Source organism: Engystomops pustulosus, chromosome 4 (genome assembly GCF_040894005.1).
Source record: "Engystomops pustulosus chromosome 4, aEngPut4.maternal, whole genome shotgun sequence".
Classification (NCBI taxonomy): Eukaryota; Metazoa; Chordata; class Amphibia; order Anura; family Leptodactylidae; genus Engystomops; species Engystomops pustulosus.
In genome coordinates this window covers 188,895,220-188,918,046 of record NC_092414.1, presented here as the reverse complement: position 1 = coordinate 188,918,046, position 22,827 = coordinate 188,895,220, and the positions used below count along the sequence as shown (strand labels likewise).

Sequence of the window (22,827 nt, the reverse complement as noted above, 5' to 3'; positions counted from 1 at the left end):
GTCTTCAATCATGAGGATTGTGAATAAACTTTCAGTTAATGCATTTTATTTGCCTTTCATCATACCGGGGCCACCTGATCCTAAGCTCCCTCTTGCCTCTGGGTTGACACAGAAGTCTAAAATCACAAGACTGCCAGAAAAATGAATGTAAAATATATACTTTACATTACATTATTCTTAAATTTCATGCAGCCAATTACTTTGTCATATGAAAATGAGATGAGAACTGTTTTCTTTTGTCAGAGATGAGTCAGGCTTAGAGGAAGGATGGGGGGCGTTAACCGCTTACCAACATGTGACGTATTATTACATCACATGACGGCTGCAGGTGTATGGAGAGGGGGGCTAAGCCCTTACCAACCGATTGTGAACCGGTAACATCCGCTGTTGGTGCTGACACCGATCACGGGTGTTGACCATGTAAATGCCCCTGGGAAATGCCCCTAATGAATAATGAGGAATATCCCCATATACTGCCATACGGTAGTATATTGGTTAAAGTACTCTAGGGCAGTGATGGCTAACCTATGGCACTGGTGCCAGAGGTGGCACTCAGAGCCCTTTCTGTGGGCACTCGGGCCATCACCAGCGACGACTCCAGGTATCTTCCTGCAGTCCCAGACAGCACAGGACTTTCTGTGCACAGAGCTATTTTAAAGTTACAGTGCCACCTGGGACTATTTTCTGCTTTATTGGTGTCCTCGCTGCTGGTATAAATGAAAACTGTGACAGAGCAGGGAGTATAAATCACAAATTAAATTTCTGTGTTGGCACTTTGCGATAAATAAGCGGGTCTTTGTTGTAGTTTGGGCACTCGGCCTCTAAAAGGTTTGCCATCACTGCTCTAGGGGGTCTGAAAATGGTATAAAAAAGAAATTAAAAAAGTTAAATAAAAGTAAAATAAAAAAATATAATTTTTTTTTAAAAAACCTAAAAATTCTAATCACACCCTTTTCCCTAGAACTCATATAAATATAAATAAACAGTAAAAATCATACACATAATAGGTATTGCCACATCTCAAAATGCCCGATCTATCAAAATATAATTACGGTTATTCCAGGCGTTTAACCCTGTTATGGAAAATAGCGTCCAAAGTCGATAATGCTACTTTTTTGCTATTTTTAAAAACATTAAAAAAAAATCAATAAAAAGCGATTGAAAGACCATGCAGCCCTTACAATGGTATCATTGTAAACGTCATCAAACGTTGCAAAAAATTACCACACTCAGCTCCGTACACCAAAGTATGAAAAAGTTATTAGTTATTATTAGTTTTTAGTTATTAGACAGTGATTGTCATCTCCTTTTGGGACATACCTATCTCTACTGTGGAATTGTTGTACCTTAGGGACAGTTTCTGGCCGGGGTGGCAGTCCTTTAAGACTGTGGTCCTGAGTTAAGGTTATCAGGGTGTATTAGGGACTCCTTCATCTGGATAGGGTCAGGTAGAAGGTTCCACTCTGGGTGCCAACATCCGCACACTGCAGGAGCATTCTTCTATCTTTGCCTCTGCTTTTTACTGTCACTCTCGCTCCTACCACTATTTGCTCCACTTCCCTCACCACACGAAGAACCCCACTAAATCCAATCCTTTTGAAATATATGTTAAGCCACTGCGACCCACTCCTTCAAGATTGTGCATCATGATTAAGTGTCCGGGTCAGACAACCAATTGACAGTATCGGGTACATGTTATTATTTCCACTGGGAGCAATAGGGAAGTTGTAAAGGGGAACTCTGCTGGAGAACATTTCTGTAAAGGAGGACTATGATGAAGGACATTTCTGTAAAGGGGGACTCCGCTGGAGAACATTTCTGTAAAGGAGGACTATGATGAAGGACATTTCTGTAAAGGGGGACTCCGCTGGAGAACATTTCTGTAAAGGGAGACTCTGCTGGTGGACATTTCTGTAAACAGGGACTATGATGGAGGACATTTCTGTAAAGGGGGACCCTGTTGGAGAACATTTCTGTAAAGGGGGACTCTGCTGGAGATCATTTCTGTAAAGGGAGACTCTGCTGGAGAACATTTCTGTAAAGGGGGACTCTGCTGGAGATCATTTCTGTAAAGGGAGACTCTGCTGGAGAACATTTCTGTAAAGGAGGACTGTGATGAAGGACATTTCTGTAAAGGGAGACTCTGCTTGTGGACATTTCTGTAAAGGGAGACTCTGCTGGAGAACATTTCTGTAAAGGGAGACTCTGCTGGTGGATATTTCTGTAAAGGGAGACTCTGCTGGAGGACATTTCTATAAAGGGAGATTCTGCTGGTGGATATTTCTGTAAATGTGAACTCTGCTGGTGGACATTTCTGTAAAGGAGGACTGTGATGAAGGACATTTCTGTAAAGGGAGACTCTGCTTGTGGACATTTCTGTAAAGGGAGACTCTGCTGGAGAACATTTCTGTAAAGGGGGACCCTGTTGGAGGACATTTCTATAAAGGGAAACTCTGCTGGAGAACATTTCTGTAAAGGGGGACCCTGTTGGAGGACATTTCTATAAAGGGGGACCCTGTTGGAGGACATTTATGTAAAGGGAGACCCTGCTGGAGAACATTTCTGTAAAGGGGGGCTATGCTGGAGGACATTTCTGTAAAGGGGGACTCTGCTGAATAACATTTCTGTAAAGAGGGACTCTGCTGGAGAACCTTTATGTAAAGTGAGACTCTGCTGGAGAACATTTCTGTAAAGGGGGACACTGCTGCTGGACATTTCTGTAAAGGGAGACTCTGCTGGAGGACATTTCTATAAAGGGAGACTCTGCTGGAGGACATTTCTATAAAGGGAGACTCTGCTGGAGGACATTTCTGTAAAGGGAGACACTGCTGGAGAACATTTCTGTAAAGGGGGGCTATGCTGGAGGACATTTCTGTAAAGGGGGACTCTGCTGAATAACATTTCTGTAAAGGGGGACTATGCTGGATGACATTTCTGTAAAGGGAGACTTTGCTGGAGGACATTTCTGTAAAGGGGGACTCTGCTGAATAACATTTCTGTAAAGGGGGGCTATGCTGGAGGACATTTCTGTAAAGGGAGACTTTGCTGGAGGACATTTCTGTAAAGGGGGACTATGCTGGAGGACATTTCTGTAAAGGGGGGCTATGCTGGAGGACATTTCTGTAAAGGGGGGCTATGCTGGAGGACATTTCTGTAAAGGGGGGCTATGCTGGAGGACATTTCTGTAAAGGGGGGCTATGCTGGAGGACATTTCTGTAAAGGGGGGCTATGCTGGAGGACATTTCTGTAAAGGGGGACTCTGCTGGAGGACATTTCTGTAAAGGGAGACTTTGCTGGAGGACATTTCTGTAAAGGGGGACTAGATTCTAGAAAGGACATTTCCTACCCTACTTGAAGATGCTGCTACTCTAGTGGGGTAAAACCTGGTGAAGGGTTCCCTTTAAGTAGCACATGTCTATAACATGAGGCACAGAATTATCTCCCAAAATATGTGTCTGTAGGAAAAAACCTGATACTAGAAAACTATATGGACATCATACAACCAAGGTAGAAAAATTAATTGTAGCCAAGACAATGAATATTTACTTCTACCCAGATAATATTATGGCTTGTCAGGGTAAGATATATGAACCTGTTATTAGACCGACTTCTTATATGGATTTACAGGTCTAAAGCCACAAAGCCTTACCCGAAGACATCAGCTTCTGAAGGGTTTTCATTGGAAATATAGTAATTTCATCATATATTGCTTGATCAATACCCGGTGAACAATAGACATCAAGGAAAACCTTTGGATCAATCTCATGTTCATGGTAAGACTTTTGGGAGACAGGATCCATCCTGTATCTCTTCAATGTGTTCTCTTGCGAAGACTCCAAAGTCTGGATTTCAATGGAATTTAAAGTGTGCAGTCATGAGGTCTTATCCTTTAGACTGATATTAAAATTTGTTGATTCTGAGGTGTACAAACACGTCTTGCATCATGAGGATGGCCTATAAAGTTTTCAATTAATGCATTTTGTTTGCATTTCATCCTACTGGGGCCACCTGATGTATTCTAATCTCTCTGCTGCCTCAGGGGTGATCCTGGAGTCTATTAACATTTAAAATACCCAGACTGTAAATATATAACTTACATTAACCTAAATCCTCTGCAGCCAATTTCATTGAAGTCCCTAAAAGGGGATCATGTAAACGGGGGACAGATATTTGACAGGTGACCAACCAAACACTTACAAAAATATGGAAAAATAGTCCATAAAGTTCAAAGATTGATATTCATGTAAAAAATGCCTTTTTGGAAAGCCCCGGGCCTAATCTTGGGACCATTACAATATGTAGATTCAATAATATTGCAGGTGGTGACATTTTTTATTTATTCCAATAGATGCGTCGAAATAAAATGTAATAGCGTGGGCTCCACAAAATCCGACCAGGTCCTGATGGATTTTCCATCTCCAGTTTGTATCAATTGTATACAGTATTGATGTCAATTTTACCTGTTAATGTAATGTTCTAGAGGCTGGAAAGGCCTAATTTCTGCATCAGACACTGCAATAGGATTTGGAGAGGGAGTAAAACCACTGGAGCAGTGACTATTCTACTTGAGCTACACAACATCTGTTTGTAGGGGGTGGACTAGCAGGATTTTGGGATAGATTGATAGACAGTGAGCACAACGCTTGGATAAATTCAAACACACTTCATCTTGCTGCAAACATCAAGAAAACTTATGTCCTTAATATTTAGAAATCTGTAGACGAATTGGAACTACGCAGTCTTCTCGCTTTTCGAGAGATGTAATTATATTTTTTAGTTGGAGACTGAACATCCTGATTTGCTGTCTTAAAGCCTGGAATTTTCTGAAATTCTCCTCTACTTCTCCTATACACCCCAAGCTCCAAACACTAATCCAAACACTAAGGTCTACTGGAAATAACTAAGACTTCCACCAGGCTCTAGTCTAATCCACATCCAGGAATTTTTCATTTGTTGGAAGGCCTAGCCTCATAAAACCAACATTACCTATGCTACCACCAGTGTTGGCCTGGGGACCTTTGTGTACACAAGTTAAAATTTGGCAGCTTGCAGTCTGTCCCTGCCACAGTGATGTGCTCCTCATCTGCTCCCGCCCAGGACTCTGTCTTTCTCAGAAAGAGCACTGCCAGAGCCCTGCAAAATGGCCTCCACCAGGCCACAAATGTAAATATGTGTGCACAAACGGTTAGAACCTGACTGCCATTAGGTATCGAGACAAGATCCTCAGACTCCTTGTAAGATCATATGCTGGTGCGGTTCGCCCTGGGTCCTACTAATGCAGGACAATGCTAGACTTCATGTAGCTGGGGTGTGTCAGCAGTTTCGGCAAGATGAAGGCATTGAAGCTATGGACTGTTCCCCATACCTACTCTTAATACAATGTCCAGCTCCATGATACAGAAATCCACTTGCGTTTTTTGTAGAAAAAATGTTCTTTATTGTCCACTTCTTACATACAACTAAAACCGCACGGAGTCATCACAAGAATCAACAGGTGATCGCCTACGCGTTTCGGGTAGATGCTCTACCCTTATTCATGGCTAACTTTAGATATACTGTTCATGAATTTAAATAGGAGCATATTCCATCATGTGATCGGACTCAGGCCGGGTCCAGTATGTTGGTTGTACAAGTGGACCACTGAAGCTTCGCATTCGCTTTCATTTATCTGATGCAAAAAATAAAGAATCTGTAAACATTTCTATGGCTTCCAGACATTTTCGGAATGTACATGACGGTGAGTGCAGTGCCTTTAGTTGTATGGGCATAGAGGTTTCTAAACCAGTACGTGGAGGAGATCACAGAAGGAAACTCCTTAACCGGAAAACATACTGGATTTTTTCTCTTGAAACCAGAGTGCCGAAGGGGTTAAATAAAAGACTGGATGTCATTTGTCAGTACAAAGAGCAAGCATAATACGAAAGTTTATGGGGTAATATCATCTAAACCAGTACGTGGAGGAGATCACAGAAGGAAACTCCTTAACCGGAAAACATACTGGATTTTTTCTCTTGAAACCAGAGTGCCGAAGGGGTTAAATAAAAGACTGGATGTCATTTGTCAGTACAAAAAGTTTATACGAAAGTTTATGGGGTAATATCATCTAATAGTATTCCTGTTCTTACACATCCTCATTTTTAATGTATATTGGGGCAGATTTACTTACCCGGTCCATTCGCGATCCAGCGGCGGGTTCTCTGCGGTGGATTCGGGTCCGGCAGGGATTCACTAAGGTAGTTCCTCCGACGTCCACCAGGTGGCGCTGCTGCGCTGAAGTCCGCCGAGGCCTGCCGGAATGCACTGAAGTTCACCGGCCTATACCTGGTGAAGGTAAGCGCGAGTCCCGCAACACTTTTTTTTAAAAAATGCGGTGGTTTTTCCAGATCCGTCGGGTTTTCTTCGGCCACGCCCCCCAATTTCCGTCGCGTACATGCCAACGCCGATGCGCCACAATCCGATCGCGTGCGCCAAAATCCCGGGGCAATACAGGGAAAATCGGCGCAAATCGGAAATATTCGGGTAACACGTTGGGAAAACGTGAATCGGGCCCTTAGTAAATGACCCCCATTGTTTTTAAATGTTTTTTCTTCTTCTGTGGAATGCGCAATGGTATTAGCGATTCCCACCTGTGACTGGATCGGGCATTTCCGGCCTGAGTCCGATCACATGATGGAATATGCTCCTATTTAAATTCATGAACAGTATATCTAAAGTTAGCCATGAATAAGGGTAGAGCATCTACCCGAAACACGTAGGCGATCACCTGTCGATTCTTGTGATGACTCCATGCAGTTTTAATTGTATGTAGGAAGTGGACAATAAAGAATATTTTTTTCTACAAAAAACGCAAGTGGATTTCTGTATCGTGGAGCTGGACATTGTGTTTCGAGTAAGCAGTAATCCAAAGGAGGCTGGATAAGAGGTTCGTGCTCGATCGGTCCAAAAGGGTGCAAAATCAACACTCCAGGTGAGCTGACACAACCACTGCTGTAGACATTGTTCCCCATACCTGGATCCGATTGAGCACATCATGTCACCAATGTCATGTTGCTCCAACGACTTTTAAGGACTTGGTGGATGCTTTAGTCCAGGTCTGTGAGGAGATCCTTCAGGAAACCATTCACAACCTCATCAGGAGCATGCCGAGGCTTTGTAGGGAGGTCATACAGGCACATGGAGGCCACACACAATGAGCCTCATTTTGTCTTGTTTTACAGACATTACATCAAAGTTTTTGTAGTGTGTTTTTCCACTTTAATTCTGTGGGTGCCTTCAAATCCAGACCTCCGTTGGTTAATAAATTTGATTTCCATTGATGATTTTGTTGCCAGCACATTCAACTTTGTACAGAACAAAGTATTCAATGAGATTATTTCATTCATTCAGATCTAGTATGTGTTATTTGAGTTTTCCCTATATTTGTGCACAGAGCAGATTCTAGCATTTATGCTGCCTGAGGCGAAAATTAAAATGCCGCCCCCCTCCCCTCCCCACTAACACCTCAATCAATATCCCTAAGAATAACTAATGAGACAACTTATGTAACTTTTAGATGGGTGTAATGTGTGCTTTATATTAGCAGTATGGTTAGAACACCATAACATCGGTAGAAATGGGTGAAGGACAATGTAAAATAAAAAAAATTACTCATTAATGGGAATGTTACATGTTCTTTGCAACTGTTTGGACAAGTTCTAGATGGCAGTTGTGAATATGTGATAAAATAAGGCACAGATCATCCTTTTACACCTTTCGGCGACCTTCACATGAACGTGTGCAGGTCTTTGGGCACATAAAAGTGATGAGTGCAGATGACAATACAATAGACGGCCCGGGCAGTCTGCTCATAATCTGCCTATGAAAACCATAGCTGTGTATGAGCCCATGAAAAAGTTATGGAAACATGTGCTATAGAAGCAAAATTTTTAACTGTTTAAGTGACAGTCGTTAATGAGAGCTACATATGAAGATGTCAATACCAACCGTAACTATAACCCTGAATATCTGCATCTCTGGCTCAAAGAAACTCCTCTGCTCCTCCGTATATATAAGAAAAATAAAAAGACCATAAACGGTCAATAATTTATGTCCCATAGTGTAGAAGTTTATATTAACCCCTGATACACTGGGGCACATTTACTTAGAACAGTGCAGTCTGTACTATGTGCAGTAATCTGTCTATAGTGCAGGATTTCTGGTGCACGTTCTTCATGAATTTGGCGCTCCCTGCACTGCCCTGACAGAGTGCATCGCTTTTTTTGGTGCATTTTTAACATGGGGCGTGTGACACAATACCTGTGCAAGCAGTTTCCGCCTAAAAGAAAGCTCAAATTTCGACAGAAAACTGGCGCAAAGCCCTTAGTAAATGTGCCCCAGTGTTTTATTTATCTCTTTTAATGCAGCTGCACAACACTTGCAGCACTGCTACATCTCAACATGTGTATATTGCATATGTAATTAATGCAGCTACATAACAATTTCAGCAATGCTACATCTCAGCGTGTGTATATTGCATATGTAATTAATGCAGACAGTGGGCCAGATTTACTTACCCGGTCCATTCGCGATCCAGCGGCGCGTTCTCTGCGGTGGATTCGGGTCTGGCCGGGATTCACTAAGGCAGTTCCTCCGACGTCCACCAGGGTAAGCGCGAGTCCAGCGACACTTTTTTTTAAATGCAGCAGTTTTTCCGAGACCGTCGGGTTTTCGTACGGCCACGCCCCCGATTTCCGTTGCATGCATGCCGGCGCCGATGCGCCACAATCTGATCTCGTGCGCCAAAATCCTGGGGCAATACAGGGGAAATCGGCGCAAATTGGAAATATTCAGGAAACACGTCGCAAATCGGGCCCTTAGTAAATGACCCCCAGTCTGTTTAAAAACATGAAAAAAACATGTCTGCCAGTACACCCAGGAGGGGGAGGTATGTATGTATGCTGGGGACCTGCATGTTATGGGCAGTTTAATCCTCTAGTCCTCACATACCTTCCAGCATCTAGTATAATGTCTCCAGGGCCAGTGTCTGCTTGTTCAGCAAGAGGGTAAGGACTTCGGGGGAGGAGGCAAACAGTATAATGAGACAAGAACTGATCTCTCTCACTGTCCTGCACAGAACTTGAGTCCCAGTCCTACATACTGTATCCGCCACCAGCTTCTCCTGCTCTGGGTCCAGCAGGTAAGGATTAATCTTCTGTGCAGTAGCTTTATCACCTCTGTGATGATGCTCCCCTGCTCTCCAGCAAGGACTTCTTCTACTGGGGCGGCAGCACTGGCTATAGAACCGGGCTGTGGGTCTGCCTAAGGTTACTGGGCTGTGCAATGCCGCCCCCTTACAGGAAGCTGCCATCTGCCGCCTGACACAAGATTTTCATCTTGCCTCAATGCAGATGCGGCCCTGTTTGTGAATGATGTCTATATACTGTATGTATGTGAGTGTGTTCTGTATGTGTGGTATGTATATACTGTACGCGTGAATGATGTCTCTATACTGTATGTGTTTATATGATGTGTTTATACTGTATGTATGTGTATATAGGGTGTGTATATACTGTATCTCTGTGTGTATTATGTGTTCATAATGTACATGTATACAGAATGTATGTATACCATGTGTATATAATATGGGGGAAATTTATTACTGCTTCTAAGCCAGTTTTCTAACGGAGAAACAGTGAAATAATCACAAATTCTTGCGCACTACAAGAATTTACAATTATTATGCGACTCCGCTACCTCCGCCTCACGTGGGTGCAGAGCAGCACGGCCTCAGACAGAGTAGGCAGGCTGGGGGAGTTCTTGACTTTTTTCTGCGGGATTTTCAAAAACCTGCAAACTTTCGTTCTCAGGTTTTTTGTGTGAACGAATGTCGGACCTGGCATAGTTTTGCTGATGGCTACGCATACCGCAGGATACATTAAGAGGCCGGTGTATGATAAATCCCCCCCTGTGTATATAATGTGTATATACTGTAGGTGTGTATAAATGTATATATGTGTACATACTGTGTGTGTATATACTTTATTGGGGTTATATACACTCACCAGCCACTTTATTAGGTACACCATGCTAGTAACGGGTTGGACCCCCTTTTGCCTTCAGAACTGCCTTAATTCTTCGTGGCATAGATTCAACAAGGTGCTGGAAGCATTCCTCAGAGATTTTGGTCCATATTGACAAGATGGCATCACACAGTTGCCGCAGATTTGTCGGCTGCACATCCATGATGCGAATCTCCCGTTCCACCACATCCCTAAGATGCTCTATTGGATTGAGATCTGGTGACTATGGAGGCTTTATGACATGGCGCATTATCCTGCTGAAAGTAGCCATCAGATGTTACAGGGTACATTGTGCTCATAAAGGGATGGACATGGTCAGCAACAATACTCAGGTAGGCTGTGGCGTTGCAACGATGCTCAATTGGTACCAAGGGGCCCAAAGAGTGCCATGAAAATATTCCCCACACCATGACACTACCACCACCAGCCTGAACCGTTGATACAAGGCAGGATGGATCCATGCTTTCATGTTGTTGACGCCAAATTCTGACCCTACCATCCGAATGTCGCAGCAGAAATCGAGACTCATCAGACCAGGCAACGTTTTTTCCAATCTTCTACTGTCCAATTTCGATGAGCTTGTGCAAATTGTAGCCTCAGTTTCCTGTTCTTAGCTGAAAGGAGTGGCACCGGTGTGGTCTTCTGCTGCTGTAGCCCATCTGCCTCAAAGTTCGACGTACTGTGCATTCAGAGATGCTCTTCTGCCTACCTTGGTTATAACGGGTGGCGATTTGAGTCACTGTTGCCTTTCTATCAGCTCGAACCAGTCTGCCCATTCTCCTCTGACCTCTGGCATCAACAAGGCATTTCCGCCCACAGAACTGCCGCTCACTGGATGTTTTTTCTTTTTCGAACCATTCTCTGTAAACCCTAGAGATGGTTGTGCGTGAAAATCCCAGTAGATCAGCAGTTTCTGAAATACTCAGACCAGCCCTTCTGGCACCAACAACCATGCCACGTTCAAAGGCACTCAAATCACCTTTCTTCCCCATACTGATGCTCAGTTTGAACTGCAGGAGATTGTCTTGACCATGTCTACATGCCTAAATGCACTGAGTTGCCGCCATGTGATTGGCTGATTAGAAATTAAGTGTTAACGAGCAGTTGGACAGGTATACCTAATAAAGTGGCCGGTGAGTGTATAATATAAGAGCCCACCTTCGCTCTGGCGCAGCTGGATACATAAAGAGGCCTAAGTTTCTGTCCCCGCGCCGGACCACTCCTCCGCAATATGCTAGCATTTGCAGTTATTTCAGGACTTCTACCCCAGTATTCTGGCACAGAAGCCCTGATAAATTAGCCCCAATAAGCTTGTATATAATGTATATATTAGTGTATGAATGTGTGTCTGTGTATAACATTGTATTAATGTGTTTATGAGTGTAGAACTTTATTTATGTGTATTGGAGTATATAAATGAGTGCGATTTTACAAATGTGCATATATTTTTTTGAGGGAATGAGGGGCCCCATGTAGAAATCTGATGAGGGGGCCCCATACTCTCCTAGTTACGCCCCTGTCTGGGGCACATCATTGCGTAAGAGCCTGGAACCACTAGGCACTCTGATGGCTCAGTCCAACACTGGCAGCCACTTTGGGTATAACTGAAGAAATTAATTTTTGAAGAACACTACAACACGTCACACTGGGATTATTCAGTTAGAATATAGTGACTAATCCGAAGGGTTTTTTAAGTTCTGTAAAATAAATTAATATTATTTATATCATGAAATGTTATACAATTATCTAATATATTTTCTTAAATTCGCTCAAGTTTTCTAGATCTCTGCTTGCCTGCCTATATAGATATCACCATTGACCTAGGGGCGGATTAAGACTGCCATGAGCCCTGGGCTGTATTTAAATTATAGCCCCCACAAGTCTGGATACTCCCTACATAAGATACTGGTACCACCCTTGGGGAATGGAGGATGTGTCCCTTCTGCCTGCTTTCAATCGGCAGTTTTAGGATCACCTATATTATAATCTTATATTATAATTCTGTACTGACCCATCACTGGCAATAGATGATGTCACAGCTTATCTCCTCCTCCTCCCTGTACAATGACCTCTATATAGATAACACTGACCCATCATTACATCACTACTGACAATAGATGATGTCACAGCTTATCTCCTCCCCCCTCCCTGTACAATGACCTCTATATAGATAACACTGACCCCTCATTACATCACTACTGACAATAGATGATGTCACAGCTTATCTCCTCCTCCCTGTACAATGACCTCTATATAGATAACACTGACCCATCATTACATCACTACTGACAATAGATGATGTCACAGCTTATCTCCTCCCCCCTCCCTGTACAATGACCTCTATATAGATAACACTGACCCCTCATTACATCACTACTGACAATAGGTGATGTCACAGCTTATCTCCTCCCCCCTCCCTGTACAATGACCTCTATATAGATAACACTGACCCATCATTACATCACTACTGACAATAGATGATGTCACAGCTTATCTCCTTCCCCTCCTTGTACAATGTCCTCTATATAGATAACACTGACCCGTCATTACATCACTACTGACAATAGATGATGTCACAGCTTATCTCCTTCCCCTCCCTGTACAGTGACCTCTATATAGATAACACTGACCCATCATTACATCACTACTGACAATAGATGATGTCACAGCATATCTCCTCCTCCTCCCTGTACAATGACCTGTATATAGATAACACTGACCCATCATTACATCACTACTGACAATAGATGATGTCACAGCTTATCTACTCCTCCTCCCTGTACAATGACCTCTATATAGATAACACTGACCCATCATTACATCACTACTGACAATAGATGATGTCACAGCTTATCTCCTCCTCCCTGTACAATGACCTCTATATAGATAACACTGACCCATCATTACATCACTACTGACAATAGATGATGTCACAGCTTATCTCCTTCCCTCCCTGTACAATGATCTCTATATAGATAACACTGACCCATCATTACATCACTACTGACAATAGATGATGTCACAGCTTATCTCCTCCTCCCTGTACAATGACCTCTATATAGATAACACTGACCCATCATTACATCACTACTGACAATAGATGATGTCACAGCTTATCTCCTCCCCTCCCTGTACAATGACCTCTGTATAGACAACACTGACCCATCATTACATCACTACTGACAATAGATGATGTCACAGCTTATCTCCTCCCCTCCCTGTACAATGACCTCTATATAGACAACACTGACCCATCATTACATCACTACTGACAATAGATGATGTCACAGCTCATCTCCTCCTCTCCCTGTACAATGACCTCTATATAGATAACACTGACCCATCATTACATCACTACTGACAATAGATGATGTCACAGCTTATCTCCTCCCCCTCCCTGTACAATGACCTGTATATAGATAACACTGACCCATCATTACATCACTACTGACAATAGATGATGTCACAGCTTATCTCCTCCCCCTCCCTGTATAATGACCTCTATATAGATAACCCTGACCCATCATTACATCACTACTGACAATAGATGATGTCACAGCCTACGACTCCCTGCTAAATGGCCTTTCTATAAATAACACTACTGTAGATTTACATCACTACTGGCAATAGGTTACATATACCTTAGTGAGATCCCAGGGAAGATGGCAGCCATGTAACTATGAACAGGAAATACATTTTATAATATAAAATCCACAACTAATAAAATTCCACAACTGGCAGTGGGAATCTAGAGAGGACATTTCATACCCTACTTGAGAGTGTTGCTAGTTGCTAATCTGCCTAGCTCTCCCCAGTTATCACACTATTACATTTCTAGCTTCATTTCACAGAGGTTTGTAGTGGGCCAAACAACGGACCTAGCTTCCATGGGTCTGGCATATTCATGTTTCGTTCTGAGGCCGTCTGACGAGGTGGTGACTGCAGCAACAAGCCTGGAAATCACCGCCGGCATCTGGTGTTGTGGTCCAGGATAGAAGTTGAAGAGAGGGAAGCTTGGACCGCCCCCCTCATAAATACGGCACACGGCTGGAAGCTATGTCCATTGATTGGACCACTACGTACCTCAGTGTTTCACCGCATTTCAGATATTCAAAAGACCTGACAGTAGAAAACTACATGGACATAGTAGAACCAAGGTAGCAAAAAGAATGGTATCCAAGACAATTAATATTTACCTATTCCCAGATAGTATTATGGCTTGTCAGGGTAAGATATATGAACCTCTTATTAGACCGACTTCTTATATGGATAAGACCGCCCACTAGGGGGAGATTTATCAGAGGTGTCTGAGGTAAAAGTGTTTTAGTTGTCCATCAACACCAATGAAAGCTGAGTTCTGATTGGTTGTTATGAACAACTAGAACAGTTCTGCTCTCAGACACTTGAGATAATTCTCCCCATAAAGCCTTACCTGAAAACATCAGTTCCTGAAGGGTTCACATTGGGGATATAGTAACTTCTTCATATATTGTTTGATCAATACCCAGTGAACAATAGATAGTGCGGAGAACCTTTTGATCAACCTCATGTTCACGATAAACCTTGTGGGAGACGGGATCCATCCTGTATCTCCTCAATGGGTTCTGTAGAGAAAACTCGAAAGTCTGGTTTTAAACAGATTTTAAAGTGTGCAGTCATGAGGTGTTATTGAAATTAGTTGATTTTGAGGTGTACGAACACGTCTTGAATCATGAGGTTTGTCAGTAAACCTTGAGTTGGTGCATTTTGTTTGTGTTTCATCTTACTGGGGCCACCTGATGTCTTCTACGCTCCCTGTTGCCTCAGGTGAGATCCTGGAGTCTAAAAGCACATAATACACCCAGACAAATATATGTAAATATATACTTTTCATTACATTGAAGGCAGAAACTGGAGAACTATTTTACAATATAAAGCCTGTACACAGAGTAACTCAGCACCTTTGGGAACTTCAGTACTTATCCTTTATACCCTAAATAGGGATCATGTAGATGGGACACAAATATTTGACCAAACACTTACAAAAATAATGGAAAATAATCCATAAAGTACCAAGATTGATATTAAGCGGCATACCTACGAGAGGCTGGGCCCCATAGTAGATTTCTGAATTGGGCCCCCTTTCAACACTTAAAAAGCATAGCATACACTCATATCAAAACATAATAATATACTTATATATCTAGTATATAAGGCTGGATGTATGTGTGTGTGTATATCTGCTAAAGAAATCTGAACCTTCTCGTTTACAATCAACAAATTTTGCACAGTTCTTGAGCCAAAATTTTCACTCAGCGCTTTCCAAAATCGACTTATTACCCTCCATATTCAAGAGCAATTGTCTGCTGCTGCTGTGGCAGTTGGAAGCTGAGCTGTGATTGGCTGCTGCTCTGCCACAGTTCATTAATATGAGCTCTGAGCTGTTATTGGTTATTATAGGCAATGAATGTTCTAGGCAACTATAGCAGTTCTGCTCTCAGACACTTCTGATAAATCTCTCCATAGACAAAGTAACAGTCGGAGTTAGAGTCAGTCACTGGAATTAGAGTGCCCGAGACCGACAGTCACTGGAATTAGAGTGCCCGAGACCGACAGTCACTGGAATTAGAGTGCCCGAGACCGACAGTCACTGAATTGAGAGTGGCCGACACCGACTGTCACTGGAATGAGAGTGCAAAGCTGCCAGCGGCTTAAAAAAGATGTGAGCGTATGAGCGCCACCATCTTGGTGATGATCCTCGCTCCACCTGACGTCATTAGGGAGTAGCGATCGGTTGCCATGACAGCCTCGGGTCTTCCGAAGACCCGGGGCTGTCTAGTTTTAACCCTTTCATTACAATGCACGATTTGCACATTTTAATGAATGGGGTGGAAAATCTCCATATACTGCCATACTGTTGTATGGCAGTTTATGGTAGGATCCATCAGAAAACCTAGGGTAAAAGTATCCTATGAAGTCTGAAAAATAGTAAAAAATAAATAAATAATAAATTATAATCAAAAACCTAAAAATTTTAATCACCCCCCCTTTCCCTAGAACTGATATAAATATAAATAAATAGTAAAAAAGTCCTCAGCATACACTCATATCAAAACATAATAATATACTTATATATCTAATATGTAAGGCTGGAAGTGTGTTTGAGTGTATGTCTCCTAAAGAAATCTGTACCGTCACGTTTACAATCACCAAATTTTGCACAGTTGTCGCTCCGCCTGACGTCATCGTTAAAATGTGCAAATCGTACATTGTAATGAAAGGGTTAAAACTAGACAGCCTCGGGTCTTTGGCAGACCCGAGGCTGTCTAGTTTTAACCCTTTCATTACAATGTACGATTTGCACATTTTAACGAATGGGGTGGAAAATCCCCATATACTGCCATACTGTTGTATGGCAGTTTATGGTAGGATCCATCAGAAAACCTAGGGTTCAAGTATCCTAGCTAGTCTGAAAAATAGTAAAAAAAAAAAATGATAATAAAAAACATAAAAATTTAAATCACCCCCCTTTCCCTAGAACTGATATAAATATAAATAAACAGCAAAAAATCCTGAACACATTAGATATCGCTGCATCAGAAAATGCACAATATATCAAAATATAATAACATTTTTTTACTGCATTTAAACCCGTAATAGAAAATAGCGCCCAAAGTCGAAAATGGCACTTTTTTGCCATTTTGAAAAATATAAAAAAATTCAATAAAAAGCGATCAAAGGGTCGTACAGTCCGAAAAATGGTAGCATTGAAAACATTATCAAAAGTCTCATAAAATGACACCACCCACAGCTCCGTACAACACAGTATGAAAAAGTTATTAGTGCCAGAAGATGGCAAAATCCAAAAAAATTTTGTACATGAGGTTTTAATTCTTGTAAATGTATGAAAAAAATATGAAACCTATACAAATTTAGTATCCCTGTGATGATACCGACCATAAGAATAAAGTAGACGTGTCATTTGGGGCGCACAGTGACGTAAAATCCAAGCCTACAAGAAAATGTTGCAAATGTGTATCTTCACCATTTTCACTGCATTTGGAATATTTTTCCCGCTTCCCAGTACATGGCTTGGAATATTCAATACCATCACTATGTGCAATTTGTTACGAAGAACACAAGCCATCACAGATCTCTTTATGTGTAAAAATAAAAAGTTATAGATTAGAGATGAGCGAACATGCTCGTCCGAGCTTGATGCTCGGTCGAGCATTAGGGTACTCGAAACTGCTCGTTACTCGGACGAATACTTCGCCCGCTCGAGAAAATGGCAGCTCCCGCCGTTTTGCTTTTTGGCGGCCAGAAACAGAGCCAATCACAAGCCAGGAGACTCTGCACTCCACCCAGCATGACGTGGTACCCTTACACGTCGATAGCAGTGGTTGGCTGGCCAGATCAGGTGACCCTGGGATAGACTAGCCGCTGGCCGCGCTGCTCGGATCATTCTGTCTCTGGATGCCGCTAGGGAGAGAGCTGCTGCTGGTCAGGGAAAGCGTTAGGGTGTTCTATTAGCTTACTGTTAGGCAGGAGTGATTCTCAAAGAACCCAACAGCCCTTCTTAGGGCTACAATAACGTTCTACTTTTTTTATTTTAATTTGCATCTTTTACCATTTTGTGAGGAATTAGCAGGGGGACTTGCTACCGTTGTGTTTAGCTCTTAGTGGCACACATATCCATAGCAAAGGCCGAAGTGGCAAAATTCAGTAGGGGTTGGATTTCTATTAGGCAATAACTCAGTGTCATCTCATCTGGCATAGTAGTGTGCTTCCTTTGATACTTGGCTAGAAAATAGCCATAGGAGAATACAAACAGCTTCTTGAAGCCTACAGTAGCGTTCTATATATTTGATTTCTGGTTGATCTGCTGGTGGCTGTAGTTTCTGCAGTGCATGTACTTGCCAATTCTGAGCAATTTGTAGTGAGACTTGCGACCGCTGTGTTCTGCGCTTAGTGGCGCACATATCCATAGCAAAGGCCGAAGTGGCAAAATTCAGTAGGGGTTGGATTTCTATTAGGCAATAACTCAGTGTCATCTCATCTGGCATAGTACTGTGCTTCCTTTGATACTTGGCTAGAAAATAGCCATAGGAGAATACAAACAGCTTCTTGAAGCCTACAGTAGCGTTCTATATATTTGATTTCTGGTTGATCTGCTGGTGGCTGTAGTTTCTGCAGTGCATGTACTTGCCAATTCTGAGCAATTTGTAGTGAGACTTGCGACCGCTGTGTTCTGCGCTTAGTGGCGCACATATCCATAGCAAAGGCCGAAGTGGCAAAATTCAGTAGGGGTTGGATTTCTATTAGGCAATAACTCAGTGTCATCTCATCTGGCATAGTAGTGTGCTTCCTTTGATACTTGGCTAGAAAATAGCCATAGGAGAATACAAACAGCTTCTTGAAGCCTACAGTAGCGTTCTATATATTTGATTTCTGGTTGATCTGCTGGTGGCTGTAGTTTCTGCAGTGCATGTACTTGCCAATTCTGAGCAATTTGTAGTGAGACTTGCGACCGCTGTGTTCTGCGCTTAGTGGCGCACATATCCATAGCAAAGGCCGAAGTGGCAAAATTCAGTAGGGGTTGGATTTCTATTAGGCAATAACTCAGTGTCATCTCATCTGGCATAGTAGTGTGCTTCCTTTGATACTTGGCTAGAAAATAGCCATAGGAGAATACAAACAGCTTCTTGAAGCCTACAGTAGCGTTCTATATATTTGATTTCTGGTTGATCTGCTGGTGGCTGTAGTTTCTGCAGTGCATGTACTTGCCAATTCTGAGCAATTTGTAGTGAGACTTGCGACCGCTGTGTTCTGCGCTTAGTGGCGCACATATCCATAGCAAAGGCCGAAGTGGCAAAATTCAGTAGGGGTTGGATTTCTATTAGGCAATAACTCAGTGTCATCTCATCTGGCATAGTAGTGTGCTTCCTTTGATACTTGGCTAGAAAATAGCCATAGGAGAATACAAACAGCTTCTTGAAGCCTACAGTAGCGTTCTATATATTTGATTTCTGGTTGATCTGCTGGTGGCTGTAGTTTCTGCAGTGCATGTACTTGCCAATTCTGAGCAATTTGTAGTGAGACTTGCGACCGCTGTGTTCTGCGCTTAGTGGCGCACATATCCATAGCAAAGGCCGAAGTGGCAAAATTCAGTAGGGGTTGGATTTCTATTAGGCAATAACTCAGTGTCATCTCATCTGGCATAGTAGTGTGCTTCCTTTGATACTTGGCTAGAAAATAGCCATAGGAGAATACAAACAGCTTCTTGAAGCCTACAGTAGCGTTCTATATATTTGATTTCTGGTTGATCTGCTGGTGGCTGTAGTTTCTGCAGTGCATGTACTTGCCAATTCTGAGCAATTTGTAGTGAGACTTGCGACCGCTGTGTTCTGCGCTTAGTGGCGCACATATCCATAGCAAAGGCCGAAGTGGCAAAATTCAGTAGGGGTTGGATTTCTATTAGGCAATAACTCAGTGTCATCTCATCTGGCATAGTAGTGTGCTTCCTTTGATACTTGGCTAGAAAATAGCCATAGCAATAGGATAGGATTGTTTGGTTTTAAAAACTCAAAAAAAAACAAAAAACACAAAAAAAAAAAAAAAACACAAAAAAACACCAAAAAAAACAAAAAGAAGTAAAAAAAAAAAAAAAGTTATAACTCTCATTTTAAAAATGTTTAACCCGAGGGCTAGGGGTAGAGGACGAGGGCGGGGACGTGGGCGTCCAACTACTGCAGGGGTCAGAGGCCGTGGTCCTGGGCGGGGTGAGACACCACCTGCTGATGAGGGAGCAGGGGAACGCCGCAGAGCTACACTCCCTAGGTTCATGTCTGAAGTTACTGGGACTCGTGGTAGAGCACTGTTGAGGCCAGAACAGTGCGAACAGGTGATGTCGTGGATTGCTGACAATGCTTCGAGCAATTTGTCCACCACCAGTCAGTCTTCCACGCAGTCCACCCATGTCACCGAAATCCCCACTCCTCCAGCTCCTGCACCTCAGCCTCCTCCCCCCCAGTCTGCCCCCTCCCAGGAAAATTTGGCATTTGAACCGGCATACTCTGAGGAACTGTTTTCTGGACCCTTCCCACAGTCACAAACCACTTGTCCGGTTGCTGCTGAGCAATTTTCCGATGCCCAGGTTTTCCACCAGTCACAGTCTGTGGGTGATGATGACCTTCTTGACGTAGTGGAAGTGTGTAAAGAGGTGTCCGACGATGAGGAGACACGGTTGTCAGACAGTGGGGAAGTTGTTGTCAGGGCAGGAAGTCCGAGGGGGGAGCAGACTGAGGGATCGGAGGATGATGAGGTGACAGACCCAAGCTGGGTTGAGAGGCCGGGTGAACACAGTGCTTCTGAGACGGAGGAGAGTCCTCGACCTGAACAGGTTGGAAGAGGCAGTGGTGGGGCCAGACGGAGAGGCAGGGCCAGAGCTGGTGCATCAGCGCCACTGTCAACTAGTGAAGCTCCCGTGGTGAGAGCTCTTGCGGCGAGGGCTAGATCTTCAGAAGTGTGGAGGTTCTTTAAGGAAACACCGGATGACCGACGGACTGTGGTGTGCAACATTTGCCAAACCAGGCTCAGCAGGGGTTCCACCACTACTAGCTTAACTACCACCAGTATGCGCAGGCATATGAATGCTAAGCACCCCACTCAGTGGCAACAAGCCCGTTCACCTCCGGCCGTGCACACCACTGCTCCTTCCCCTGTGTCAGCTGCTAGTCAGCCCCCTGCCCAGGACCCTGGCACAAAAACCCCATCGTCGCCTCCACGATCCTCCACAGCATCCACCAGCGTTCAGCTCTCCATACCCCAGACGCTGGAGCGGAAACGCAAATATAGTGCAACCCACCCGCACGCCCAAGCCCTTAATGTGCACATCTCCAGATTGCTTAGCCTGGAGATGCTGCCCTATAGGCTAGTAGAGACCGAGGCCTTTCGCAACCTCATGGCGGCGGCCGCCCCTCGGTATTCGGTCCCCAGCCGCCACTACTTTTCCCGATGTGCCGTCCCAGCCCTGCACCAGCACGTGTCAGACAACATCATCCGTGCCCTGACCAACGCCGTTTCTGACAAGGTCCACCTGACCACGGACACGTGGACGAGTGCTGCCGGGCAGGGCCACTATATATCGCTGACGGCACATTGGGTTAACTTGGTGGAGGCTGGGACCGAGTCTGACCCTGGGGCTGCTCATATACTGCCGACGCCGAGGATTGCGGGGCCTACCTCGGTCCAGGTGTTTCAGGCCTACTATGCCTCCTCCTCCTCCCACCCCTCCTCCACCTCCTCCTCCGAACTACCATCCGTGGGCACGGCGCCATCAGTCGGTAGCTCTAGGCACAGCAGCAGTGCCGTCGCTAAGCGACAGCAGGCGGTGCTCAAACTGCTGAGCCTAGGCGACAAAAGGCACACCGCCCAAGAGCTATTACAGGGCATCACGGCGCAGACTGATCTGTGGCTGGCACCGCTGAACCTCAAGCCGGGAATGGTTGTGTGTGACAACGGCCGTAACCTGGTGGCGGCTCTGCAACTCGGCAGACTGACACATGTGCCATGCCTGGCCCATGTGTTAAATCTGATAGTGCAGCGTTTCCTCAAGACATACCCCAATCTGTCTGATTTGCTCACGAAGGTGCGCCGCATCTGTGCGCATTTCAGGAAGTCCAGCCCAGATGCTGCCACTCTCAGGGCAGCGCAGCGCCGCCTCCAACTGCCCGCTCACCGACTGTTGTGCGACGTGCCCACGAGGTGGAATTCAACACTGACCATGTTATCCAGAGTTTACCAGCAGCGCAGAGCGATTGTAGACTGCCAGATGTCAACTTCCACCAGAACTGGTAGTCAGGTCAGTCAGCTTCCTCAAGTCTACAATGAGGAGTGGACGTGGATGTCTGATATCTGTCAGGTGCTGAGTAACTTTGAGGAGTCAACACAGATGGTCAGTGGCGATGCCGCCATCATCAGCCTCACCATCCCGCTGCTTGGCCTGTTGAAAAACTCTCTGGTCAGCATGAAGTCGGAAGCTTTGCGCTCGTCACAAGAGACGGGGGAAGAATATTCCCTTGTTGATAGCCAAAGCACCCTGAGGTCTGTTTCTCAGCGCATATCGGAGGAGGTGGAGGTGGAGGAGGATGAGGAGGAAGAGGAGGAGAATGTTGGCGAGACACAAGAGGGGACCATTGTTGAGTCCTTCACTGTTCAGCGTGTATGGGCAGAAGAAGAGGAGTTGGAGGAGTTGGAGGAGGAGGAAATGGACAGTCAGGCCAGTGAGGGGAGTGAATTCTTACGCGTTGGTACTCTGGCGCATATGGCAGATTTCATGCTAGGCTGCCTATCCCGTGACCCTCGCGTTCAAAGAATTTATTCCAGCACCGATTACTGGGTGTTCACTCTCCTGGACCCACGGTACAAGCAAAATCTTCCCACTCTCATCCCTGGAGAGGAAAGGAGTGTGAGAATGCATGAATACCAGCAGGCCCTGGTGCACAAGCTGAAACAGTATTTCCCTTCTGACAGCGCTAGCGGCAGAGTGCGTAGTTCTGCGGGACAAGTAGCGAGGGAGAGTAGGCGAGCAGGCAGCTTGTCCAGCACTGGCAAGGGTACGCTTTACAAGGCTTTTGCCAGCTTTATGTCACCCCAGCAAGACACTGTCACCTGTCCCCAGTCTCGGCAGAGTAGGGCTGATCTTTACAGAAAGATGGTGAGGGAGTACGTAGCTGACCATACCATCGTCCTAAATGATCACACAGCTCCCTACAACTACTGGGTTTCA

At 44.3% G+C, this 22,827-nt stretch overlaps 1 protein-coding gene across 6 annotated transcripts in view; it reads right to left on the bottom strand.

Moving 5' to 3' along the window:
* LOC140125727 (nicotinamide N-methyltransferase-like) overlaps positions 1 to 22,827 on the bottom strand; it is a 53,745-nt gene that overhangs the window by 7,482 nt on the left and 23,436 nt on the right. For 2 of the 6 annotated variants that reach the window (XM_072144579.1, XM_072144580.1), the window contains exon 2: positions 14,491 to 14,879. The exons of 2 other annotated variants lie outside the window; for them this stretch is intronic. In XM_072144579.1, the coding sequence (XP_072000680.1) occupies positions 14,491 to 14,500 (10 nt within the window). In that variant the 5' untranslated portion in view covers positions 14,501 to 14,879. Of the gene's footprint in view, positions 1 to 3,649; positions 3,903 to 14,490; positions 14,880 to 22,827 lie in introns of those variants that run through there. 2 more of the 6 variants (XM_072144581.1, XM_072144578.1) reach the window with 2 other exon arrangements.